Here is a 26,646-nt window from a genome sequence, read left to right as displayed (position 1 = left end):
TCGTGTGCATGCAAGTGTGCATGCACACAAAAGCTCATACCAAGAACAAACTCAGTTGGTCTCTAAGGTGCTACTGGAAAGAATTTTCTATTTTGTTTCGACTATGGCAGACCAACACAGCTACCCACCTGTAACTGTGTTTTAACATGCTATCGTTTCATCTGTCCCATGTGTCTCAGATCTTTTGCACTTGCTTCCTTCTTCACTAGACTGTGTCCATATTACGAGTATTGAAGTGGGTGAAAGGGTTAAATCCTAAGCAGGACACAAAGCTTCCTGCTTAGGGTTAAGGTTACTATTTCTCTCAGCCTAAACCTACTTCTCAGGGTTGTTGTGCATGAATTGAGAGGACAAAACTATATTTAAGCACACTCCGAGCCACTGGGGTGAAGCCAGAAATAAGTTGTTTATTTCACAATTCACACTGATGTCCCTGGTGCCTTACTGACCCAATGCTGAGCAGTGAATAGACTGTTGGACTGGGACTGTGGACCTGCAGATTCAGTCCTCACTCAGCCATGAAGCTCCCTGGGTGGTGATCTTGGGCCAGTCACTCTCTCAGGGGTGTCTGTTCTGAAGTTAAAATGGAAAGGGAGGACATTGCATGCCACCTTGAGTTTTTTCAGAGAAAAGGTGGAATGTAGACATTATTAAGTAAGAAAGCACCTGGAATTAACTTACTGAGAAATCTTATTTCCTTTTAAAGATCCCCATTCCACGGAGCTTACAATGAGCACTTCTACATGGGGTGAATGAAGAGTGGGAGAATCAGAGGAGAAAAATGGGGGGGGGGGACCATACACTTTCTCTCTTCAGAGCAGTTGCATATTACTTTACTTTAATGGCAACTAATTAGTCCCTGGTTAATTCTCATGCTGCAATTGCACCATGTCTACTTCCTGCAAGGAACTGCCATCCCACGACTCCTTGCCAACAGTAATGGAACATGGGAGGGCATCAGACTCTGTACAATAATTACTCTAATTAGCCAGGACTGTTGCAGTTTATGGTAGGGACAATCTGACCGTCAGTCTTGCATGGCCTTTCTTCCTTTTACTCACATACCAATTGTTCATCAGTATGTTTTGGATTTACAAAGCCAGTGTGAAAGTCCCATCTCTCTCGTGATTAAGTTCTGTAAATCTCTGTCAAATTATCCTTAATATGCACAGTTGCCCAGATACTGTATTCATAAACAGAAGGGGGGAAATAGTTTCAGTTAAACTAAAGTAGCAATCAGTGGTCATAGTTGCACAGCTACCTAACTAAGTTTTGCAGGGCAGTCTTGTGCATGTCTACTCAGAGTAAGCAAACCATGGGAGCTTACATCTAGGTAACTGTTTCTAAGATTGCATCCGCAGGTAGGAACCTGCCCTCTTGCTTAGGAAGAGTCTTAAAGAGCCTGAGAAGTGTCGAGATTACTGTATCAGGGACTGTATCAGTCATTAATAGTGACAAGGTGCTAGTGCAAATATACTGGTGCTCATTTCTTTGAGCAGAAAAGGCGGGTGTAGTGTTGTCTCGCCTCAACTATACAGTGGACAGCTCAAGAGTCAGAGCAAAAGAAGTTTGGCAACAATCCCTTTTGGTAAAATTGGTTTGCATTTGGTAGCATAGTTGAAAGGGTGAAGTGCCCCTATCTATGATCTGCTGCAAAAACCAGGCCAGTGAGAGAGACTTAATCGTGCCCAACAGCTGAATTCAGAGGAAGTGGAGTTCAACTGCCAAAGCACCAGTGGCTGCATGGGTGCAAGGATTTGCTGGAAGACTTATGAACAGTCACCACTGGGTTCTGAAGTGAAAAAATTATGGCAGAGAATGGAATAAATGCATTCTGTCTCTCCCTAAAATCTAGTATTTTTGTGATTCTTCATGAGTATGCAGATAAGCCTTGCCTTATCTGTCTCCAGTGATAGACAGTGTGGTGTAGTGGTTAAGAGTGGTAGACTTGTAATCTGGTGAACAGGGTTCGCGTCTCCACTCCTCCACATGCAGCTGCTGGGTGACCTTGGGCTAGTCACACTTCTCTGAAGTCTCTCAGCCCCACTCACCTCACAGAGTGTTTGTTGTAGGGGAGGAAGGGAAAGGAGAATGTTAGCCGCTTTGAGACTCCTTCGGGTAGTGATAAAGCGGGATATCAAATCCAAACTCCTCCTCCTCCTCCTCCTCCTCCTCCTCCTCCTCCTCCTCCTCCTCCTCCTCCTCTTCTTCTTCTTCTTCTTCTTCTTCTTCTTCTTCTTCCATTATGCTGAAGGAATTCAAACATCACCATCCCTTTGGAAGACTCTGATTTGCAGGGTGTAGCCTAGGAGTGCCCCAGGCTGCATTGCATTTACCTCTCATGTATTTCTGCAACAAGACTGGATCCTGTTGGAAGGAGAGCAATGATCTGGGGTTGTTGTTGTTTAATTATTGTTGGTCAGAAAATCATGAACCCACAATCTTGTATGATAAATGAACATTATTTCCTACTGCATGGATGCACTGCGTACATGTGATCTATGTGTAATGTTTTCTTTACACAGGCATGATATCTGTATAGGAATTAATGTGCGAGGAAAAAGTCCACAAAGATATCAGCCAGGGCAGTTTTCTTGAAGAGGCATTCGTGGTTGCCTGGAGAAGTAGCAGCCAATCATATATATGTATATGTATATTGCACAAGTTGCAAACCACCGTGGGAATAATTCATTTTGAACGGCAGGTAATAAACTTCTTAAATGCAACATACAAAAAATATGTGCATGGACAGGATAAGGCCCTCAATACAAGCTGTGATGGCTCTATACTCCCTCCAAGTCCCAGTCACTGGGGAATAATTGCAAATAGGGCTATTGTACCCATCTCCTGTTTGTGCTCCCCTCTGCCCCAAAAAGGCCTCTGATTGGCCACAGGGTGCTGGATTGGACAGGTATTTGATCTCACCCAGCACAGCTCATCTTTCATCCTACAATGTAAGAAAAGCACAGAGCTATATAAATATATTTGTTTTTTTTCCTTGGGGGCAGGGGTGTCTCATGCCTATGCAACCATGGATTTCCCAAGAGCCCAATTACAGGTGGGTAGCCGTGTTGGTCTGCCATAGTCAAAACAAAATTGAAAATTCTTTCTAGTAGCACCTTAGAGACCAACTGAGTTTGTTCCTGGTATGAGCTTTCGTGTGCATGCACACTTCTTCAGATACACTGAAACAGAAGTCACCAGATCCTTAAATATAGTGGGGGAGTGGGGAGGGGTATTACTCAGAAGGGGGGTGGGAATGGGTGATAGGCTGATAAGTGTGGAAAACCTGATGACGACTCTAAACGGCTGCAATTAGTCTTGCAGGGAAAGGCAAGGGGTGAGATGGCTAAAGATAGCTTTGTTATGTATAATGAGATAAGAATCCAATGTCTTTGTTCAAACCAGGTTTCTCCATGGTTTTAAGTTTGGTGATTAGTTGCAATTCAGCCACTTCTCTTTCCAGTCTATTTCTGAAATTTCTTTGTATTAAGACAGCTACTTTGAGATCTTTTATAGAATGTCCTGGGAGATTGAAGTGTTCTCCTACTGGTTTCTCTGTCTTGTGATTCCTGATATCAGATTTATGTCCATTTATCCTTTGGCGTAGGGTTTGGCCTGTTTGTCCAATATAGAGAGCTGAAGGGCACTGTTGGCATTTGATTGCATACACAATGTTGGAAGATGAGCAATTAAATAGTCCTGAGATGGTGTGTTTGATGTTGTTGGGACCAGTAATGGTGTTATCCGGGTTTATGTGGCAGCAAAGTTGGCATCTGGGTTTATTGCAGGCTCTGGTACCAGTGTCCATGTTGAGTCCTGTTTTTGTATTATTGTGGGTGAGGAGCTGTTTGAGATTGGGTGGCTGTTTGTAGGCGATGAAGGGTCTTCCTCCCAGAGCTTGAGAAAGAGAACTGTCATTGTCTAGGAGAGGTTGTAGATCTCTGATGATGCGTTGTACTGTTTTAACTTGGGAGCTGTATGTGATGGCTAGTGGTGTTCTGTTATTTTCTTTTTTGGGTCTGTCTTGCAGCAAGTTCTCTCTGGGTATCAGTCTGGCTCTGTCGATCTGTTGTTTAACTTCATCAGGTGGATATTTTAGTTCTAAAAAGGTTTGCTGTAGATCTCTTAGGTGAGAGTCTCTGTCTGTAGAGTTGGAACAGATGCGGCTGTAACGTAGGGCCTGGCTATATACAATGGATTGTTTGGTATGTTTGGGATGGTAGCTAGAAGCATGTAGATATGTTTGTCGGTCAGTTGGTTTACGGTATAAGGTGGTGTCTATGTGTCCATCCTGTATTTTTATAGTAGTGTCCAAAAAGTGTATTTCTTGCATAGATTGGTTCATAGTTAGGTTGATGGTGGGGTGAAAGTCATTGAATGTCTTGTGGAAGGTGTCCAGGGTCTGTTGACCATGTGTCCAGATAATAAAAATATCATCAATGTAACGCAGGTACAAGAGAGGTTTGAGTGGGTAGGAGTTTAGGAAACGTTGTTCTAAATCTGCCATGAAGATGTTGGCATACTGTGGGGCCATGCGGGTGCCCATTGCTGTGCCGTTGATCTGAAGGAACAGATCCTCACCAAATTTGAAGTTGTTGTGGGTAAGGACAAAATGACAGAGTTTTGTAGCAAAGTCCGCTGTGGTTTTATCTGAAATGGTGTTCCTTATAGCTTGTAAACCATCGTTGTGTGGGATGTTGGTATACAGAGATTCCACATCCATAGTGACTAGAATAGTATTGTTAGGAAGGTTATTCAAAGATTGTATTTTTCTCAGAAAATCTGTGGTCCAAGAGCCCAAGACATTAACGAGGTGTCTGCCAAACTTTCTGGAGAGCCAAATCAAACTTTTGAGGAAAAAGCACATACTATATAGTCCACAAGGGGCAGCGCCACTTCAGAATGCAAGTGGGTGGAATTGTATGTTTGAATGCTCCCTGAGCATTAAAAAAAACCCAAAAAAAAACCTCCCCAACCCATAGAAAACTAGCTTAAGACAGTTACAGGTAGGTAGCCATGTTGGTCTGCCATAGTAATAATAATAATAATAATAATAATAATAATAATAATAATAATAATAAATTCCTTCCAGTAGCACCTTAGAGACCAACTAAGTTTGTTCTTGGTATGAGCTTTCATGTGCATGCACATGAAAGCTCATACCAAAAACAAACTTAGTTGGTCTCTAAGGTGCTACTGGAAGGAATTTTTTTTTGTTTTTGTTTTAGCTTAAGACAGAACCTGATGGGCCAAGGAAGAAACACTACTAACTGAACTGTTAAGAGGATCTCCTCTCTCTTCCCTCCCTTCCACCAGCCCCACTGCCCTCCTCTCCAGACCTACCACAATGTGCCCTTCTGCTCCAGTAATCTTCATGGCTTTTACCATTCTTCTGTGTCAAGGAACCTGTGCTCAGGAGTTCCCTGTTCACACTCAACAGCATCATCACGACCAGTACTGGTACCAAACCACAGGAGATCAAGTCCCAGTGATCAGTGAGTCAACTCTCTTTTGGAGAAGGGGTTTTGGACATGCAAGAAGCAAAATGTACCCACTCCCTGTCTTGTTATTAGGAAGCTAGATTTGGGTCTTTGGCCTGCTTTCAGTTCAATCACATGTACTCGGAAAAGAGAGCCAAGCTACACATTACCCATTTTACACCGCTGTATTTTACTTGCTGAAGTCCCAATTATTTTATGCACGCACCATTACAACATCTGCATTTTTCCTGTACATTCTCAACTTCCAAAGCGTGATTGAGCAAGACCTTCAGTTAGGAAGGCAAACCCTTGCTGGAGTCTTTGTGAGTTCCACAGGCCAGAACAGTGTATGCTGAAACTCCTCACAAGGGCAGCACCACACAAAATATGGAATTGGAAGATTTCAGGCAGCCAACGCTCATGTGGTAGGGGCAGGCATTACAATATATACAGGTGAAACTCAAAAAATTAGAATATCGTGGAAAAGTCCATTTATGTAAGCAATTGTTTTCATTAGCTACTGGAGTTTAATATATGAGATAGACTCATGATACGCAAAGCGAGATATGTCAAGCCTTTGCTTGTTATAATTGTGATGATTATGGCGTCCAGCTGATGAAAACCCCAAAGTTGAAATTGTTAATTTGGGGTTCTCATCAGCTGTACACCATAATCATCACAATTATAACAAATAAAATCTTGACATATCTCGCTTTGCATGTCATGAGTCTATCTCATAAATTAGTTTCACCTTTTAAGTTGAATTACTGAAAGAAATGAACCATTCCACGATATTCTAATTTTTCGAGTTTCACCTGTATGACAGTCTAATGCCAGTAAGGGAAACAAAGCATGGGGAAGGGTTAGGAGGTGGGACTCTCACAGACCAAGGCTATAGCCGATGAGAAAGGAGTGTGCAGGACTTTGCTGTGGTTTCTCAAAGGGAGGTCTTGACGGCTCCCACCTCAGGTCTTTGTTTCCTCCCTGCTCCAGGTGGCGGCACCTGCAAGGTGATTGCTATCCGCCGCTGCTGTAACCGCAACCACATCGAGGAGAGGTCCCAAACCATCCAGTGCTCCTGCCTCCCGGGGAAAGTGGCTGGGACAACCCGTGGCAAACCTTCTTGCGTGGATAGTAAGTGCTTGGAGCCAAGGCCTCTCCCCACTTCCAGAGGGAGGGAAGTCCAAGGGGACCAAGGAACATGCAAGGAACCCAAACACCTGGGGCCTTGGACAGAGGGGGAACTAGGAAAATGATTGGAGGCAGAATGGGGAAGAAAAGAGGCCAGAATGGGGAAGGATTGGATGCAGAATGGGGAAGGAAAGAGGCCAGAATGCTGGAGGGAATGATGGTGAAGCAAGAGAATTCAGGGACAGATGATGAAAGGGCATGATCATTACAGTCCCCTTTCTGAGAGGTGAAGGTAATGTGAAATAATAAACGTTAGCTGTGTAGAGGATCCCTTGGGCAAGATGCAAGGGAATGGGTTGGTGACTGTGGTAGCCCAGCCCTTCAAGCCTATGGGATTTACTGCACTTCTAAAATTTTTATAATGCAATATGCCTTGAATCTTTGGGACAGAGCAAGATGCAAACCTTAGAACAGCCAGGCAAGTCAATGTTTTTGGTCTGTGGCTCAGGAGGACGTTGGGAGGCTCACAGCTGCTCCTGACCTATAGCTTGCCTGTCCCTAAAGGGATTGCATGGATAGGAGAGGCTGTCCACTTTGGAACAAGCGGCGGCGGAGACAGATCCTTATTTCTACTCTGCAGCTTCCATTGTAACTGGAAAGTGGTGGTGTGACATGGAGCCCTGCCAGATTGAAGAGGAGTGCAAAGCTCTGCCTGACAATTCCGGCTGGATGTGCTCACTAGGAAATCGTGTCAAAACCACCAAGGTACTAGTCCCTTAACATTCCCAACAGGAGGTGAAGCCTACAAATGTGTACCAAGCCTCCTTTTCCACTTCCTGGCTGCTCCCCCGTCTTGTTTTGCGTTTTGTTTTTTAAGCAGGTCCTGTGGATAAGGCTCACCTCCTTTCTCCATCTGATGAGTTGTCTTGTTTTCCCTTTCAGATCCACCCCAGGCATTGAGATCTGCAACAACACCTCCCAAGTGAACACGACAGATACCTGGCGATGGCCAGAGGACTTTGCTACAAATGATAGTAGGAAATGCGATTCCTTACACAGCCACAGGACCAAATATTACAAAGGAAGCTACACTGCGATGGGGAAGATCAAGAGGCTGGGGAGAGCAGGTGCTGGTACCCAGACTGGGCTTTGGTGCCTTTTCCAACGGTTGCTGCCGTCCTTGGCTAGGAATGGAATCAAAGACCTTTTCGCCTTCATCGGAGCAAAGGCTAAAATCTGTTCCCCTGGATTAATAGCAATGCAGCATGTCAGCTCAGACTCCTTCTGTGCCTCCTCAATGCAGCCTGCACAGCTAACTCCTCCCCCTCCTCCCCTCCCTTTCGGCAGATGTCTAATTAAACTCTCCAGGACAGAAGCCATAGAGCCAGTTTGTATTTACACCTGTGTAACAGATAATACATACCATCTTTCTTTGAAAAGATCTTAAAATACAAGGAAGCCAAAGAGAAGGGGATTTGCAGTCCGAAAAGTGTGCTATAAAGAGGTCTGGTTTTATATGTAAAGATGGTTTGCACTCACTTTTAATGAGCATCATAGCAAATCATTTATAAAATAGGGTTTCCCTCCCCCCAACATGTTAGTAGGCTTTTGTATAAAAATGGAAGTGCATGGACCCAGCATTAAAAACATATAAAACGGCAATCACCATTCATTTTCAAGGATCAGAAATGTTTGGCTCAGATGTGGAGGATGATGTCAACCTGGATCCCAGCAGAGCCTCAGATCCTTCTGCATCCCGCAATTAAAAGGGTTGTTTCTTTATGCTGCGTGGAAACTGCAGGCAGATCAGAAGCTCTGCTACCCTCTTCGGCCCTCCAACCTGTCTTCGTTCGGAAAGTTAAAGATGCTGGAGGCCAGTGCGTCACATTATTGGGGGTAAAACTTGGCTCCAGGGCAGCCCAGGACAACTGATCCACTAAGCTGAATGCGGTCCACCAACCATGTTATTCCTGCGTGTTATTCTATGCCTTTTGACAACCCCACTGTTTCTGCAGCCTCAAGCAGGCAGCAAAAACAGAGGGATTAACTGAGCCCCCGATGTAGAATAGGGAGTCTTATTTTGGGAGCATGGTGCCATGGCTCTTGATACATTGGCACAGCTTTTCCTTGCTACAATCGCACCATGTTAACTGCACACAGTACCTGGTAGAACAAGGCACACACTGCTCTGCTGACAGATTTTTGCAAGCTAACCTGGGACGGGCTCTCAGACTACAGAGAAAGCAGGAAAAGCCCCACCACTCGAAAGCCAGGGAGAGACAGCCTTTCTAAAGTCCTTCGTCATGACCATTTAATCGTTTAGACACATCCAGAAGCTACAGAGCTAAGAAACGTGGTCTTAGGATTCGTGTTAGCCGATCCCCCAGCACAGGCTCTGGATCCCCCAGCACACATGGAAGGATTCCTGGGGCTCATCGTGCCATCAACACAAAAGCCCACCAGAGAGGTAGATATTACATGGTTCAAATATCGCTTAAGCCCCTGACCTCTTTCCCTCCCTCCCTCCTTCCCAAAGAAAACTCTTGGAATGGCATCCCTTGAATGCTGGGGTTTGGGGGGGGGGTGTTGCCTGCTGCCGTGTGAACGTCTTGAGTAGCTTCAATGGGGAAGTTCCTGCTCCAGTCCTACTAAAATAGACATCTCCTTCGACCCAAACAGTTTCATTGATAATGTCCGTAGCCTGGATACCCTGGAGGTGGCGAGCCATCCTTAGGAGGCAGCTGACTGGGGTCTTCACCAAAGGGGTTGGCTGAGAAGTGAAGACAAGAAGGGACAGTTAGCAGCGGGGAAGAGATGTGTGTGCAATGATTCATGTTTTGGGCAGCCAAGGGCCACTGTCTCTGGGGATAGAAATCAATGGAGGCAGCCGAGGTGCAATCGGGAGGAGAGATGTGGATGTGGGTGAGGGTGACTCATTAACAAAAAAAGTGAAAAGCAAAACCCAACTCCTGCGGCAAGAAAATGCAGAGCAGGTCAGAATTTACACCTGTGAAAGGGACAAGGGAGGGTGTCAGACACCGTGGGAAAGGAGTGCAACTTCTGCATGCATTTATAGAAGCAGCAGCAAAATGCCAATCTCAGCAAGTGGAGTGGCAGAAGGCTCTATATTTTGCCAAGGGGGCGGTGGAACGACAAGCACTTGCATGTATTGTAACACCACCCTGGTGTCAGGGGAGACCAGGCCAGGCACTGTCAGGGCTGGAGGCAAATTTTGCCCCCACAGCAACGCTGCCTGTCACTCCCCCCCCCCCACACCCATGTATACATAGAATCATAGAGTTGGAAGAGACCACAAGGGCCATCCAGTCCAACCCCCAGCCAAGCAGGAAACATGAGAGAGTGGCAGCCGCTCACCCAGGAGGGAGAAAGTGAAGGGGTGCAGAGGCAGGAGGAGCACAGTGCCTCTGCATGCTCTCTCTCCCACACAGATGACACCAGGCTTTTGCCTTCTCCCGAATGGGTTCCAGAATTCACCTAGTTGACTGTGTCCCACAGAACAGAGCTGCAAGCGACTGAGAACTCAGCCTGCCCCAAACTATATAATCCCAGTTACAGGTGGGTAGCCGTGTTGGTCTGCCATAGTCGAAACAAAATAAAAAAAAATCTTTCCAGTAGCACCTTAGAGACCAACTGAGTTTGTTCTTGGTATGAGCTTTCGTGTGCATGCACACTTCTTCAGATACTTCTTCAGATGGTATCTGAAGAAGTGTGCATGCACACGAAAGCTCATACCAAGAACAACCTCAGTTGGTTTCTAAGGTGCTACTGGAAAGATTTATATAATCCCACTCGTTTATCCACAAGGAAGCCTGGTTGGGGAGCTGTTTTCTCTTAAGAGTGCAGGTGTGATTGTTCAGTGGAACCCTGGGCCAAAACCAAAGCGCAGAGAGGTCCTTCCGTTCCTAGTCCAGATCCATCCCTCTGGGGAAATCCCGAGTTCTGTTTCTTGCCGCCGTGCTGGAACTTACGGTTCTGGAACTGCTGGGCCGTGTACCTCGTCAGCAAAATCCCGACACCTTCTATCAGGGCAAGCAAGATGCCTCCCATCATAGCCGAGCCGACCATGGCCAAGGGACCACCTAAGGGGAAAGAACTCTCAGTCCCAAATGCCCTGGCTCAGCGCTCAGCCACAGGAGGTTAAAAGGAAAAGTGGAGGCACTGCAGTAATAGGATCAAAGGCCACCACTTACTGCGTGATGCTAACACAGCTCCCGTGAGTGCCCCGCTTGTGATGGAGTTCCAGGGATCCTCCTTGCCGCGCATCTTCACTAGGCCGCAGTCAATGGTGGAGAAGAGCCCGCCCCACACTGCAAAGCTGCCTGCCAGGAGGAACACAGGGAGAGCATGTGGAGCCACCAGCTGGGCTCAGGGATGTTCATTTGTAACTGGCACCAAAAGGTATCAGGATTCTGTGCCAAGCAAAGCCAAATGCTCGGCTTACAAAATGTGCCCTGCGCACATGCTGAATTGGGCTGAGATCGGGTAGAACTCTGACAACATGCTGGCAAAGAACGAGGCAGCCTTACGGGGGTCTGGGGGAGCACCAGGGGTTGATAGGGAGAGTGACAGGCTTGGAGCTCCTGAAGAAGGGCCAACAGCCACTCCAGGATACACAAGTTATATTCTCCCCATGAACAGATTGTTAAACTTATCTCCAAGGATTATGAAAGGCAGAAACAATTTTTTGTTTTGTTTTGATTTTGTAATAAAACACTGACTCACGGCTCGTTTGCCAGGCACTTGGAGTTCTGTGCAATCAGAATCACACAGGTGGTAAGACACTCACCATCTTCAAGATCACTAATGGTACCATCAAGATCACTAATGGAAGGGTGCGAAGAGAGACGTTCTTAGTGGACGCCTCCCTTCCCTCAAGAAAAGTATGGCTCCACCTCCTGCTGTAGGATTTGCCCAAGTTGAACTTTGAGCCACTTCAGAACCACTTTGAGAACTACTTGGGGGGGAGTTGCATTTTCCAGCTCTAGGCTGAGCCAGAAAAGGGGGGATTTAAGTTAAGGTTTATAATGGTGAAATGCCATTCTGTTTCACTAGGATTCATTTATTGAGTCACTTACTCTAAGGCCACAATCCCAAACACACATAGCTAAGAGTAAGCCTCACTGAATACATATGGTCTTACTTTTGACCAAACAAATATGGGATTTCATTATCAGCTTTGGGACTGGGCTATACAACTAACTCAATATGACAAAACAGCCTCCAAGCCAGCACTTCATACTCAACACATTCTTCTCTTTAATTCCTGCCTCCTTAGTTATATTTGATTTATATCACACTTTTCCTGAAACTTCCCCCTGGGATGCCCCACTCCGCACATTTTACGGTCACAACGACCTTGTAAGGTAGGCTAGGCTGAGCGACAGTGACTGGTCCAAGGTCACATCCAGTGAGCTTCAAAGCTGGCGGGATTTGAACTGTGGTCTGACACTTTTACCCACAATACAGCACTGCTGGTTCTCCTTTAAAATAAGCCAAATCCTGATCCACCTCACCCCACAACCTGTCTGATCCAACTTTTTAATTTACAACACTGCCCACATCCCCACCAGCCGATCCAAGGATCGGGTCACTTCCCTTACCTCCAATCTGTGGGGCTCTGACTCTGATAGCATTCATACTGCCTTTGAACCGATGCCTGACACCCTAGGAAAGAGAGGAGGAGAAACTACCTTAGTCAAAAGTCACAATGGACTGGGGGAGAAAACCACACCCTGGGGGGGAAAATGTTCAAGCACAGGGTACAAGAGGCTAAGGGGAGCCAAGGCAGGACAATTCTCAAACGCCAATGATTCTGTGGAGCCAGATGCCACAGGTCTCAATAAGGGAATTTCCCTTTAAAAAAAGGGAAAAGTTGACAGCTATGCTCCTGGTGTCCCCACAAAAAAAAGTTAGAAACAGACACAGGGCATCTCAATGAAATCAGGGTTGCACCAGGGAGCGTTTTTGAAAGACACCTTCTGCAATCTAGATCATCCACCATCACTGAAAGATGCCATTTGCCATGCAGAAGAAAACATCCAGGTATCCTCTCTGAAGTACAGTATAAAAGGACCAGAAGAAGAAGAAGAAGAGTTTGGATTTGATATCCCGCTTTATCACTACCCTAAGGAGTCTCAAAGCGGCTCACATTCTCCTTTCCCTTCCTCCCCCACAACAAACACTCTGTGAGGTGAGTGGGGCTGAGAGACTTCAAAGAAGTGTGACTAGCCCAAGGTCACCCAGCAGCTGCATGTGGAGGAGCGGGGACGCGAACCCGGTTCACCAGATTACAAGTCTGCTGCTCTTAACCACTACACCACACTGGCTGGCTCTCAGCATTCCCATGCTGGCTGGCTGACCAGCATTCCCATTCCAGCTTGGAGCCAGGAAGGAACACACAGGGGGTTTGTGCCACTGTTGTGCTGAACTTTGGAAATGCTCAGAGTGCTTCTGAAGGTCTTCCAGGTGCCACAAGCAAGACCCGGCCTCAAGGATTCCATCGCCCACAACAGGGAAAAAACAGTCTCAAAACTGGACCATTGGGATTTCCTCTAAGCACTTAGAGCCTGGAGACGGAGAATAAATCCTCAAAACTGAGGAGACAGGCTTGACATACAAGCAGCAAGAGCACAGACTCTACGCGCTTGAATCCCAAGCGACAGGGAGGAGGAAGTGGAGCGACACTTATTGAGATGGTGCCAAAAGTGGCAGCGCCACCTGCTCAGAATAGAAATATGTCCTCCCTTGCTGCTGCCTACACAGCCATGAGCAATTTTCTGCCCAGAGATCAGTTCTGGAGCACAAGCCAGTTATAGAACTATAAGCCCAGTGGCCACTTTTGTGGAATCCTACACCTCAAATTCTGCCTGTGTATTTTCCTCAGCTGAGGGGAAAGGAGCATGGGGATCCAAGGATGCAGCAATCCTTATTTGGTGTGCCTCAGATCTGCCAGTTGTGATGTGATACAGGCAACAACTGTTTTGCACAGCGGTTATGTTTCTGACCCCCACCCACCCAGCCCCCTTTTCTGACTACAGTGGTACCTTGGTTCTCAAATGCCTTGATTCTCAAACGCTGAAAACCTGGAAGTGTTCCGGTTTTCGAACTTTTTCTGGAAGCCGAACATCCGATGCGGCTGTCGGCTATTGTTTCCAGGGCGCCTGCACCAATGAGAAGCTGCGCCTTGGTTTTTGAACATTTCGGAAGTCAAGCAGACTTCCGGAACGGATTAAGTTTGGCACTTTTGTTTTTGCTATTTATTTTCGTTGTTGTGGCTTTTTCGGTTAATTTGTTTTTGTGACTGTGTGGAACTCAGTTCAGCTACTGATTGACTGGTTGTGTGACTGCGGAAATGGATAAAAGTGCTGGAGGAGACTCTTGAGAGTCCCATGGACTGCAAAAAGATCAAATTTATCCATCCTTAAATAAATCAGCCCTGAGTGCTCACTGGAAGGGCAGATCCTGAAGTTGAGGCTCCAGTACTTTGGCCACCTCATGAGAAGAGAAGACTCCCTGGAAAAGACCCTGATGTTGGGAAAGATGGAGGGCACAAGGAGAAGGGGATGACAGAGGATGAGATGGTTGGACAGTGTTCTCGAAGCGACTGGCAATATTGGAAGGTTGAAGCTTTCTCTCTCAATCCAATTTCTCTAGTGCAAAACCCCATCAGCCATGCTGAGTTGCATCCCAAAACTTCCAACAAGGATCAAACCATGAGCCACTATTCTGCATCGGCTCTTTAGCGACATCTATTCTTGGCAGACGATACACAGCAATCACCAACTCCCACTAAAGCAGGCACACTTCTGAGGACAGCTGATCCACACTAACTTGTGCTCAGCACAACCAGTCTGCTATTATTGGCATGCTGGAAGACCCAACCAGCAGCACAGCAAAACGACCACTAGCTATAAAATTTCTGGTTGTCATTGGCAACCAAAAATGTCATATATTGTTGTTGTTCAGTCCTCCAGTCGTGTCCGACTCTTCGTGACCCCATGGACCAGAGCACGCCAGGCACCCCTATCCTCCGCTGCCTCCCGCAGTTTGGCCAAACTCATGCTAGTCACTTCGAGAACACTGTCCAACCATCTCGCCCTCTGTCGTCCCCTTCTCCTTGTGCTCTCCATCTTTCCCAATATCAGGGTCTTTTCCAGGGAGTCTTCTCTTCTCATGAGGTGGCCAAAGTACTGGAGCCTCAACTTCAGGATCTGTCCTTCCAGTGAGCACTCAGGGCTGATTTAAGGATGGATAAGTTTGATCTTTTTGCAGTCCATGGGACTCTCAAGAGTCTCCTCCAGCACCATAATTCAAAAGCATCCATTCTTCGGCGATCAGTCTTCTTTATGGTCCAGCTCTCACTTCCATACATTACTACTGGGGAAACCATAGCTTTAACTATACAGACCTTTGTCGGCAAGGTGATGTCTCTGCTTTTTAAGATGCTGTCTAGGTTTGTCATTGCTTTCCTCTCAAGAAGCAGGCGTCTTTTAATTTCAGGACTGCTGTCACCATCTGCAGTGATCATGGAGCCCAAGAAAGTAAAATCTCTCACTGCCTCCATTTCTTCCCCTTCTATTTGCCAGATGATGGGACCAGTGGCCATGATCTTAGTTTTTTTTTGATGTTGAGCTTCAGACCATATATTAGATCACTTCTTATCTCAGGCAAGTGCATTACAGGATCATCGGCATTCAAAGCGCCATACGTGTGCTAGGACCTTAACAATTATTATTAATATTTCTAAACCAGTTTGGAAACAAGCTGGGCTATTCACAAGCATACAATCTAACAGACAAAGAAAGAGAGTGGAGGGGAAGGGGAAGAACAGGTAGGGAAATGTTTTAGGATTTGCATGAGCCAATCTGGGCCAGGGTTCTTCATGAATCTATGTCTTCTGACCCCATCCATGTCCATCACTTGCAGCTTGAAGGAAAGGGAAGGAGAAAAGAAGGTTGGGACTCACCACTGGAGCATTGCGGAAGCCTTTGACAGCCTGGAAGACACCTCCCCCAATCATCCCCATGGTGAAGGCGCCACCACAGTCATCTACAATTCGCCAGGGGCTGCCAAATGGAAAGAGAAGTGAAGTTAGTGGAGGCCCTGAAAGCCCCCCAAAAGTGAGAGATGACTTAGAAATGGCACTAAGCAGTTTGGGAGGGGGTGATGAGACCTTACAGCAACCCAATTAAGTTGAACATAGACTAATTCCCTCCACTAGGTCTGTGTGATATATCGATATATTGTGCAAAACCAGTATGAAGTCCATATCATATCGGGTTCATAATTTTTGACCTCACAATATATTGTGAATCATGGTGTGTGTGTGTGCTTGCAAAAAACGTCCATAGAAAAATGCGTCTTGCGAGTCACCACTGCGATCGCAAATCCTTTTCATCTAGCGGTTTTTTCGTTTCATGAGGCATTCGTCTTGTGAGGTACCACTGTATTTACTATCTCAAAAGGATGTCCAGGCTACCCAGAAAATGCAATCAAGGAGAGAATCAACACTCTCAGATTTCTGCTGGAGACCGCCTCCTTCTGTGATGTATGTATGATGTTTTGGAGGGTGGTCTTGGGCTACATGGTTCGGGGTTCTCCACCCTCCTGCATGTGGTGAGTTGGGACCCTATTGCAACATTTTATTTCTTTGAATAAAGATCAGGCTTACTAGCCGCTTTACTTTCAATCTACTGTACTCTGCTTGCCTCTGCTTTCTCCCCGACCCATAGAGATCTCCTGAGAGAGTTCTCCTATACAGGCTCTAGATATCCCATAAGGGAATTTTAAGAAAAATACGTCTAACACTTGTTGGGCTGTCCATAGGTGGGGCCGCGGAGCCCCAGGAGGATGCCCTTCCTCAGCCACCGGGCTCGGCGGGCAGTGCTGGGAGCCGCTCGCTTCTCTGCTCACCCGGCCCTACCTCGCAGGGCTGTTGTGTCGGTGCAGGAGGAGACGGGCCGGAGAGAAAGGGGCGCGGGACGGACATGCCCACCAGCCAGGGGGCGAACAGAGCGGCTCCCCCACCCGCCACCGCCGCTCCCGGGGCCGGAAAACGGGGCCTCGGATCAAGCTCGCTTCCCTGCCCCCGCTGAGCCACAGGGCGAGGGCGGCAAAGCCCCAGGCAGCCCCCGCTCCCAGTTACCAGGGCTCCCGGGCATATTCCTCCATGGCTCCCGGCCGCAGGCTCCGCGGATCACGTGACAGGGGGGAAAAGGGAGACAACACGGGGACCGAATCACGTGACAACCAACTATTGGCCAGCTTCAGTCACGTGAAAGGGGGCTCTTCTACTCTAGAGATAGGAAAGTTTAGAAAAAGCATGCGTTCAATACCAACGAAAGAAGAGTGACAGATGAAGCTGATGGACTTTGCAGAACTGGCGAAGCTGACAGGAAAAACCCGAATCCAGCATGATCAAGTATTCCCAAAGGACTGAAGTAAATTTATACGATATCTGAAAGATTATTGTAAGCAATTAACATCACTAGGAGGGTTGTCTGAAGACTTGTAATGTGAAATTTTCTACCTTTTTATATTTATTTAAATTTTGAGCCATTCTGAAATGAGTGTAATTAGAAATGGAAAACGTATAAATTGCAATGCTATAAAGTTACAGGTAGGTAGCTGTGTTGGTCTGCCATAGTCAAAACAAAATTAAAAAATTAAAAAATTCCTTCCAGTAGCATCTTAGAGACCGACTAAGTTTGTTCTTGATATGAGCTTTCGTGTGCATGCTATAAAGCTTAATTTCGAAAGCTATGAGGCAGGAGGGAAGGAAGTTGATAGGCTCAGGGCAGTATAGCGGATAATGATGATGTGAATGTACAATGCTAAATGGAATATTATATATATATATATATATATATATATATATATATATATATATATATATATATATATATGAGAAAACCTGCATTCCATTAAAAAATGATTTAGGTGCAACATAGCATCTCTTTATATATTGGAAGCTCTGTGGTATGTGTATATGTACCACTTATAACCGCCATCTCCAACTCCTCCATCAACGGTGTCTCCAGAAAAGTTTACACATCACTTGGGGAGACAAGCGAACTAATGCCCATGTACTGGAAGAAGCAAAGATCACCAGTGTGTAAGCAATGATTCTTCAACATCAACTTCGTTGGACTGGTCATGATGTTCGGATGCCTGATTATCGTCTTCCAAAGCAACTACTCTATTCCGAACTTTAAAATGGAAAGCTAATGCTGCTGGTCAACAAAAAAGGTTCAAAGACTCTCTCAAGGCAAATCTTTAAGGGGGTGGTCTTTAAAAATGTAGTATAAACACTGACAATTGGGAACCACTGGCCTACGAGTGTTCCAACCTTTACCAAAGGTGCCATGGACTTTGAAGAAGCACGAACTCAGGACGAAAGGGAGAAGGGAGCTAAGAGAAAGGTATGTTTTGGCAGATCCTCACCATGATCAAGTCCTGCCCGGAAATCTGTGTCCCCACTGTGGAAGGATGTACGGATCCTTACAGACTCACTGTTAAGACCATGTTCATGGAAGACGATCTTACTCGGCTCTGAGTGATTGTCAAAGAAGATGTATATGCATATGCATGAGTGTTTTGTGGGCATCCTTCTGTCTCGGGAAGTAGTGGAGGAGTGCGTCTTCGAAGGTAAAGTCAAACTGTTGGAGAGTTATAGTTACAAGTAGGTAGCCGTGTTGGTCTGCCGTAGTCGAAACAATTTTTTTTAAAAAAAATCCTTCCAGTAGCACCTTAGAGACCAACTAAGTTTGTGTATCTGAAGATACACGAAAGCTCATACCAATAACAAACTTAGTTGGTCTCTAAGTGCTACTGGAAGGATTTTATTTTTATTTTTTATTTTGTTGGAGAGTTAGTGTCTGCTGTGGCTGTTAGAGACTGATTTGGGAGATACATGTTTTCTGACAGATGAAGGCGTCTAGTTGTGCTGCTGCAGATGCAGGTGGGCCCAATTCAGATGCGTTTCTTCTCTCTGCGCTCCTCCCAGCAGTCATTCCTCTAGTCACTGCTGTGGAAGCACAACCTGACTGTCGGTCTGGAGGGGAGAAACGGTTCCACTTCACTTCACAAGTGCCAAGAAAGGGGATGGATGGTAGTGAACGACTCTTCATTGCTGCCTCTATGGTCCTGCAAGGCAATACCCGCGGCCAATCAAAGAGAAGGCGGGCTCTCAGAGGCTTCACTCCCCCGCTCATTGGAGAAGCAAACCAAATCTCTGATTGATTGGCTAAGAGACAGTCGAAAGTGGGTGGACCCAATTGGGATTCCTTTCTTGGATTGGCCGTTGTGGGTTTTCCCCTCCCCCCCCAATCCCTGTTATTGCTCAAATCCTTTCAAGACCGGAAGGGGCCCAGGCGGGCTGTGCTTTCGTTATACGATGATTGGTCGGGGCGCGTCACGTGTTGGGGGCGGGAGATGGAAAAGAGTCTCGCTCGACCCGAAAGAAGCCTGAGGCTCCTCGGCTTGCGTTGAGGCGGGTATTGCCGAGAGGCGGGTTGGCTGCACCGCGGCAGGTGGGAGATATATGGGGGGGGGTGGGGTCCTGAGGGGAGGCCCTTTGCCGTGAGGGGGTCGCAGAGTGGGGCCTGGGGGTCGAGCTGTCTCTCCCTGAGGCGGCGAATGGGCGCCTCGCCTGCCATACCTTGCACGTAGAAAGCTAGCATGTAGCGGCAGCCAAGCTCGAACCCCCTTCCCTAATGTTTTCCAGGACGGTTAGTCGTGTTGCATAAGAAGCAGTGTGTGTGTGTGTGGTTCTAGGGTGGTATATAAATTCAGTTATTAATAATAATAAATATATGGCACCTTGAAGGTTGACACATTACGGACGACTGAGTATTTTATCGAACCCACGAAATACAGCTTTCTATATACTTTCTAGGATTCTTGTTTGTCCTCGCCAGGATGCTAGATTTCTGCATGCAGGGAGCCTTCTCCCTGCCCACCACTTTCCTTGGCAGTGCCCATGCATTGTTTAAAGTGGCACAGCTCAGATGTGAATTTACCAGTTCGGTGAGCACTAGGCAGCGGAAGCTACTGAGCTGCAGGCTTGATGTACTAATGAAACTTCAGCAAGAACTAGCCCCATGTATGATCCTCTAACCTGGACCTTGCCAGCGTGTTATCCAAGGCCCTCCTCTGAGGGAGGTGTGGAGGGTGGTGATATGGGAACAGGCCTTCTCAGCAGTGGCTGCCTGCCTATGGGATGTTACAGGTGGGTAGCCGTGTTGGTCTGCCATAGTCAAAACAAAATCGAAAATTCTTTCTAGTAGCACCTTAGAGACCAACTGAGTTTGTTCCTGGTATGAGCTTTCGTGTGCATGCACACTTCTTCAGATAGTATCGATTTTGAATTTTCGATTTTGTTTTGCCTATGGGATGCTCTCCCCAGGGAGGCATGCCTGGCGCCATCACTATCTGTGTTTAGGCATTGAGCAAAAACTGTCTCATTCACCTAGGCTTAAGGGAATCAAGTGGTAATGGAAGTGATTAGGGAGCCTTTGGGGCTAAAGGGCAGGTTTAAATGCTTCAAATAAATCCCAGGATATCTCTGCTAAACTGGAGAGTGCAATGAGCTGAAGTAGTGTGCAGAAGGGTAAGAAACTTAACCTGTAGACAAAGGCAGACAGATAATCCTTGAATCTATTCAGTCAAACAACTTTCTCCAGACCCCTGCTGCAGATTGCATCAGGCCCTTTCCCTTTGCTCATACACACAAGTTCATGTTAGTTCCTAAACTATCCATGAAGGTGTATAGAGGAACTCATTGTGTGGTGCAGCAGTTGTCACCAAACTCCCAGGAATGGGACTTGGCAATGCCATGAAAGGTTTTGTGTAGCTCTGTGTTGTCAGGGAAAGAATGTTTGAAGAAATGGAGTAGAAACTCTGGCAGGGAAGGTTACAGGTTATTCCTGGAATGTAGGATGCAAGGAGGAGATACTCAAATGTCACAAAATGTAATGTGTTATTTTTTTTTCTTATCTGCTTAGGAACAGGGAACCTGAGGAAAGGCTTGTCCACCTGCTTCAGCTTGAATAGTTCCTAAAGTTCCTAATGCCACTGCCAGTGGCTCTGCAGTCCCGCCTGGCCAGGCGAGGGCTTTTGAAGCATGTAGAGCCTGGTAAGTATAGAGGTGTCCTTGGTTAGCTAGAGGATGCTTGTCTAGGCTTTGCATAAAGGAACAGAACAGAACAGTTCATCTCATATAATCTGGCTCATGAGACTTTACTACATCTTGCCCGCATATTTTTTTCAAGCCTAATCCCGTTTCCTTCGGGCCCTCTCTTCTGTCAGAGCCAGAGGAAGAAATTATCGCAGAAGATTATGATGACGACCACATTGATTACGAAGCTACCAGGATTGAGAACCTGCCACCGAACTGGTACAAAGTCATTGACCCTGCCTGGTAAGAGCTGTGGTGGGGAATCTCAGGTTCCAAGCTTGAATATGGTTCTCCAAGTCATGCCTCTGCCTCCCCAAGCTATACTCCTCCCCAGCCCTTCTTGCACTTATGCCTGAAATGTTGCCTCCTCCTTGCCTCTAGCCTGCCCACTACTGCTTACTACCCCAGGAAGGTTGTCTGTGAAAAAGGTTCCCCACCTCTTGATAAGAGGGTAGCATGTCTTCAGCAGCGTTAGAAACTGAGATATGACAGCTAGGAGGTAAACAGAACCTTAAGCCAAGGTTATGGGTGCAGCAACGGAATGTCCAGGCATGCTTTTTTATAACAAGAATACAAAGCTGAAAATGAATGAACTGCAGCTAAAATATTATGTTCATTTTTCACATGGTCTATTCCTTTCCCTGCCCACCCCCACCCCCATATATTCTTAAGATGGTCTCTTCTCCAGTCTTCAGAGAGTAGCTGGAAGTGGGGAGGCAGAAAAAGGTCCTCCTTTCCTCCCACTGCAGTTTTAATCTGAAATCTTAGGCACTCTTAGTACTGCACCAGGGCTCAGAAACTGCTTGCGCTAATGTGCCTAGAACAATGGGAGTTTCAAACTCCCAGCACTAGTCAAGCTGCTGTATCCTACTAGCCTTGTAATGGTGGTGTGAGGTTATAGTTAATAGTTCTCAATTATGGCTCCAGCTTTCAAGTGTGTGGTGGGGAAAATGTATCTGTTAATCTCATACTCATGATGACTTATTATTTATAAAATTTATATACTACCTTTCATCCATAGATCTCAGGGAGGTTCGCAACATCAAAATACAAGATAAAAATACAAAATACATAACGAAGAAAAGAACAAAAAACACACAAACACAAACGAAACCTCCCCCCAAATAATAAATCAACAAATAAGTTACAAGCGAACAAACAGAAAGCACAACAGTGTCTGGGAGTCCCATTTACTGCAGAGTTATTGAAGCTAAATGGGCCCATCAGTGCCTGGATGCAAGACAATTACCTTATTTTTCGCTCCATAGGGCGCACCTCGTTTTTAGAGGAGGAAACAAGATAAAAAATATTTTTTCTGGTTTTCCTCCTCTAAAAGCCCTGTTTTTTTTGAGGATCAGCTAAAGGTTTTGTAGCTTTTTGCAAAGGGAAAAACCCTGTTTTTTTGAGGATCAGCTAAAAGTTTTGCAGCTTTTTTTGCAAAGGGGGAAAAGCAAAGAGGAAAAGCCCTGTTTTTATGGGGTTCAACTCACATTTCTGCAGCTTCTAAAGGAAAGGGAGCCTTTTCTACAGTTTCCAGACAGATAATCTAATCAGCCAGTCACATGTTGCTGGGGAAACAAACAACCTCCCTCTGCAGCACATTCAACAATGGAGGCCTGGGCAAGGGGGCAAGCCGGGACTCTTATCTCTCTCCCGATCTCTTGCTGATCAGCTGCTGAGCGGGCTCCTTTCAACACCCCCTTTTCTCTTTGTAAAATAAAAAGCATGATCCTCTTTTGGCCCCTTGGCAATTCAGCTCCAGGGACCACCACTCGCTCCATAAGACGCACAGATATTTCCCCTTTTTAGGAGGAAAAAAGTGTGTCTTACGGAGCGAAATATACGGTAAGAATCCATTTAACTTGTTCAAAGCTGTGTGAAAGAGAGGTCGGTGGGTGAGAAGCAAGCCAGGATATTTATTTAGTTAATGAAACTTAAACCTTAGCTCCAGCTGCTACTTTTGTCCAGGGACACAACAGGAGTGTGTGTCCTGGTAAATGAGAGCAGATGGCGCTCCTCTAGTGGCCTGTGAAATCCTCAGACAGGCATGAGGAGGCTGTTGGGGATGGCCATTCTGATTAGCCCTCGTGACAAAGGTGGTTGGGGCTGATAGGAGTTGAAGCCAAGTAACATCTGGAGGGCAATAGGTTCCTCATCCCTATGGGGACAAAACAAAGGGCTTACCCGTGGTTTGGTAATGCAGGCATTGGCTATGAATGGCAATGGATGAAACCATCTCCCGTCTTCTTTCATAGCGGGCTCCCTTACTATTGGAACATAAAGACGGATCTGGTTTCGTGGCTGTCGCCCAATGATCCTAGCTCAGTGGTGACCAAAGCAGCTAAGAAACTGAAGAGCAATTTAGGTGAGGCTGCCTGCGTTTGCTTTTGGATGGGATGTGCTGATTTTGAATGATGTGGAGGTGAAGCTAAGGGGGAAGGGTTTGGGTCTAGCCTTGTGGAAGAGGGAGACAAACCACAGTCCTATGCGATCTGATATTTGGTCGCTGGGGTTAATGCATGTCTGATATTATCAAGCATATTTTACATTTCTTATCTGCATTGAGCCATAGGGATATGGTGGATTGTAGTTGTGTTCTGTGTTGTAAATTAAGCACTGCTAGGTGTTGTTTCTTTTTGTTTTCCAGTGTATTTCTTACCAATTAAAAAATTGGTGTGGCATGAGCAAATTTTTATTCTGAAAGTGTAAAAAAGTTTGAGAGCCACCGAGCTAATCCCTGCACCAGCAGATAACACTTTATCTCTAAGATATGAAAAACTTCCATCTGCTGATCTCTGCACATTAAGTTGCAGTTAAAGGAACAAGTCAAGCTGACTTTCATGATCAGTTGGCATCTCCATAAATCTAGTGTCTAAGAGAGTGTGGGGGGATTTCTGCTTTGATAGCAATGTGTTTTTGGAAGGCAGCTGGTGAGGACTCTTTAAGTGGATTTTGGACCTCTGGACTTGTTTTGGGTGGCCTAGCTCAGCACATCCTGACTTAATCCACCTTCCAGAGATTTCTTAGACGTGGCAAATGACAATTTTCATACGTGCTGGAGAATTCTCGAAGCCCAGCAACAAATGCAGTTGTGACTTTACCATGTAAAAAAGGTCTGGGTCTGGGCCAAGGGGAGACTGTATTTGAGTACTGTAATGCAAGCTTCATGCATCTCCCCCAGATGCCGAGGAGAAAATGGAGCACTCCTTGCATGAGAAGGTGGAGCGGGAAGAGTTGAAGGAGCGCCGCTACCACAGACGGGAGGAGCTGGCCCCCTACCCCAAGAGCAAGAAGCGTAAGGGCCACTCCCCACTGTGGGACCCTGCCATCAGAAGGATTTGCCAAGGGCTTGAGGGAGGGCTTCTGAGATCCATTTGCCACTGGGGAATGGGAAGTGTGGGCGGTGGCCTAACTCCTGCATTCCTCTTGTCTGTCCTCCACAGCAAGCCGGAAGGATGAAGAACTTGACCCCATGGACCCCAGTGCTTACTCTGATGCTCCCCGGTGAGTCTGCTCAGAATGGGAGGGTGGGGAGCTCAGCAATGCAGCTCCAGGAGATGTCCCTTAAGCTTGGCACAGCAGCTGAACCACTCCCTCCCCCCATGAAGGTAGACAGGGGCACCACAGGCATGGACAGAGGTCTCCAGTTCACTGGATTCAGCCTTCAGCAGCGCTAGGGCGTGTTGAATTTTTCAGATATCAAATTCCAAAAGTGAAGGGTGCTAAAAAGCCGTGACATGACTTGGGAAGTCGAGAGGCATTTTGGCTAAATTAATACCATTTAGTTTTCCTTGGTAAGTAAAATGTGTGTAAAATTGCAGAGAAAACATTAAAAAGAGCTTTCGGTGTTCACAAGCCTGTCCCCTCCGCACTTCCAGCTGCCTGTTGCAGTCCTCTTAACCCAGGGAGGAACCCTCCACCCCAGCCCAATGCTGTCTAAGAGCAATTGGGCCACCGCTGCAGACAAATCTTGGAGCATGAGAAACGGATTCTATAAAGCACTATTCCTAGAATAAGTACTTAAAATGTTGCCCTCAGAGGCCGAGTTGTGAAGCTTCCATTGGTTAATCAAATTTGCCGAGTTTAAATTGTTTTTTGCATAATCTCACAATGAAGTTCTTCTAGCCGTGGGAAGGAACGAAGAGAGAGTTTTGCAGAGCACTAAAAAACCCAATCCTGGAAAACCTTTTTTGTCCACTTCTTTGCCTTCTAAGGTTGTAGCAGCCATTGCCCATACACCGAGAAGCATATTTTTGTACTCACCAGGGGCTAGAAACTTGCTTTTAAAAAGCTTTTTTTCTGGAAAGTCTAATTCTGTCTCCAAAATTACTGACCTCCTGTAACATTGGGCAGCACACACAAGAGACCTGAATGTTGCTTCTGTACATTGTTCATAGAATTTTGAAAGTGTGGTGGTATTTTTAAGGTGTCTTCACTCATTTAGAGAGATTTGACTCCTTATCTCAAAGTGAAGTCTAGGAAATTAAAGCAGGGGCACAGATGTATTGCAGGGAAATTGAGGCAAAACGGGGGCTATGTTGTCAGGGAAGCTATAACGGAGAACAGGCCAAGTGTGAGGTGTGGCTGGCTAACATTGCTTCTGACACCCCTGCTCTTTCCCGTTCTAGGGGAACCTGGTCCACTGGGCTGCCCAAACGAAATGAAGCCAAGACTGGCGCAGATACCACGGCAGCTGGCCCACTCTTCCAGCAGCGCCCCTACCCAAGCCCTGGTGCCGTTTTGCGCGCTAATGCAGAAGCTTCGCGGGCCAAGCAGCAGGACTGAGATGCTCATTCTTCCCTTCCCTAATGTATTTGATAATAAAGCTAGAGGAAAACAAGCGCCGCGAGTGGCTTTGCTGTGTATGGTAATAACGGAACTCGCCATGCACAGAAGAGGCTCGGTCCAGGGAGCTGGGGGAACCTGCAGCCCTCCAAGCATTGGGAGTCCACCTCTTGCCAGCCGACATCAGCATGGCCAAATGCCGTCTGGGACGATGGGAGCTGTGGCCCAGCAATCTCTAGAAGGCTACAAGTTCCCAATCCCAGCTCTATGGCAATATCTGTCTCTCCTGTGTTGGGCCAGCAGGGGCAGTACTGCATTGCAAGTAGCGCAGAAAGGATGCTCTCCTGTTCTGCTGCACTCCATCGCTGCTTTCTTGAGGCATTGGGTCCCCTGTGTCTGACTCAATTTCCTCTTGTAATGTTTGAAGTCTACAAAAAGCAGCTGTGATGTCATCAGGCCACAGGAGTGGCTTTCTATACCAGTAGGGAGCTACAGGTCTAGAAAGGCACCTGTTTACCTGTCTGTAAACCTTCTAGAGTTGTTGTTGTCTCTGCCATGCTTTTCTCACTGCTGTATATGAGCATCATGGGAACATTGTCCCTTAAGGAAAAGAACTTCTGCCGTCTCCTCAAGCTGATCCCCTCCTTTACATTGGTCAATAAAGGTTGGAGAACTCAAGGCAGCAGAGCCCAGCACCGAAATGTCTTCAGCCACACCATGTATCACCTTGATGTGTTCCAGGTAGAAAATGTACATCACAAAAGCCATATCCATTTGCCCAGAGCCAGCAGCCATGGCATGGAGCAGTTTGTAAATGACAACTCCACATCTAGTTTGTTTGCTTACAAATATGTATTAGTTTCTACAATATTAAATATTGGAAAAGCATTGTCAGTACTAAAAATATAATGTGTTTGCTCCAAGCGCAGATCTCTTTAAGCAATGATTTTCTCATAATACTGAGTTACACATGATGCTACAGCACCACTCTGATGGAGGGGATGAACGAGGACTGTAGGTTCTACCTGGGCACCATCCCACTTGGTTCAG

The 26,646-nt window shown here is 46.4% G+C and overlaps 3 protein-coding genes across 3 annotated transcripts; 2 read left to right on the top strand and 1 right to left on the bottom strand.

The window, feature by feature from the left end:
* Positions 1-2,687: 2,687 nt before the first annotated feature.
* On the top strand, positions 2,688-7,587 carry LOC117060833 (chemokine-like protein TAFA-1). Its single transcript, XM_033173394.1, has 5 exons — positions 2,688-2,704; positions 5,320-5,498; positions 6,477-6,617; positions 7,255-7,379; positions 7,557-7,587. The coding sequence occupies exons 2-5, from the start codon at positions 5,351-5,353 to the stop codon at positions 7,572-7,574; spliced, it is 432 nt and encodes a 143-aa protein (XP_033029285.1). The 5' UTR covers positions 2,688-2,704; positions 5,320-5,350; the 3' UTR covers positions 7,575-7,587.
* A 1,312-nt stretch (positions 7,588-8,899) lies between these two features.
* On the bottom strand, positions 8,900-16,880 carry TIMM17B (translocase of inner mitochondrial membrane 17B). The gene is made up of 6 exons (XM_033173393.1): positions 16,780-16,880; positions 15,601-15,700; positions 12,236-12,299; positions 10,826-10,954; positions 10,604-10,714; positions 8,900-9,384 (listed from the first exon to the last, which is right to left on the bottom strand). The coding sequence occupies exons 1-6, from the start codon at positions 16,803-16,805 to the stop codon at positions 9,296-9,298; spliced, it is 519 nt and encodes a 172-aa protein (XP_033029284.1). The 5' UTR covers positions 16,806-16,880; the 3' UTR covers positions 8,900-9,295.
* A 3,758-nt stretch (positions 16,881-20,638) lies between these two features.
* Positions 20,639-25,652, top strand: PQBP1 (polyglutamine binding protein 1). The gene is made up of 6 exons (XM_033172798.1): positions 20,639-20,769; positions 20,943-21,054; positions 23,067-23,176; positions 23,993-24,106; positions 24,255-24,315; positions 25,440-25,652. Exons 1-6 carry the CDS (start codon positions 20,703-20,705, stop codon positions 25,594-25,596), a joined length of 621 nt encoding a protein of 206 aa, XP_033028689.1. The 5' UTR covers positions 20,639-20,702; the 3' UTR covers positions 25,597-25,652.
* The last annotated feature ends 994 nt before the right edge of the window (positions 25,653-26,646 follow it).

Source organism: Lacerta agilis, chromosome 16 (assembly GCF_009819535.1).
Source record: "Lacerta agilis isolate rLacAgi1 chromosome 16, rLacAgi1.pri, whole genome shotgun sequence".
NCBI lineage: Eukaryota > Metazoa > Chordata > Lepidosauria > Squamata > Lacertidae > Lacerta > Lacerta agilis.
The sequence above is the reverse complement of the archived record's forward strand: the minus strand, read 5'-3'. Positions and strand labels throughout refer to the sequence as shown.

Bases quoted from the DNA above. Each gene is read 5' to 3' on its own strand.
- TIMM17B (XM_033173393.1), bottom strand. From the start codon at position 16,805: ATGGAGGAATATGCCCGGGAGCCCTG. The intron at 10,715-10,825 runs GTAAGTGGTGGC...CTTTCCCCTTAG, and splicing joins AGCTGTGTTAGCATCACGCA to GTGGTCCCTTGGCCATGGTC. The intron at 9,385-10,603 runs GTAAGTTCCAGC...TTCACTTCTCAG, and splicing joins GGCCCAGCAGTTCCAGAACC to CCAACCCCTTTGGTGAAGAC.
- PQBP1 (XM_033172798.1), top strand. From the start codon at position 20,703: ATGCCACTGCCAGTGGCTCTGCAGTCCCGCCTGGCCAGGCGAGGGCTT. The intron at 21,055-23,066 runs GTAAGAGCTGTG...CTTCTTTCATAG, and splicing joins AAAGTCATTGACCCTGCCTG to CGGGCTCCCTTACTATTGGA. The intron at 23,177-23,992 runs GTGAGGCTGCCT...CATCTCCCCCAG, and splicing joins GAAACTGAAGAGCAATTTAG to ATGCCGAGGAGAAAATGGAG.
- LOC117060833 (XM_033173394.1), top strand. From the start codon at position 5,351: ATGTGCCCTTCTGCTCCAGTAATCTTCATGGCTTTTACCATTCTTCTG. The intron at 5,499-6,476 runs GTGAGTCAACTC...TCCCTGCTCCAG, and splicing joins AGATCAAGTCCCAGTGATCA to GTGGCGGCACCTGCAAGGTG. The intron at 6,618-7,254 runs GTAAGTGCTTGG...TCTACTCTGCAG, and splicing joins CAAACCTTCTTGCGTGGATA to CTTCCATTGTAACTGGAAAG.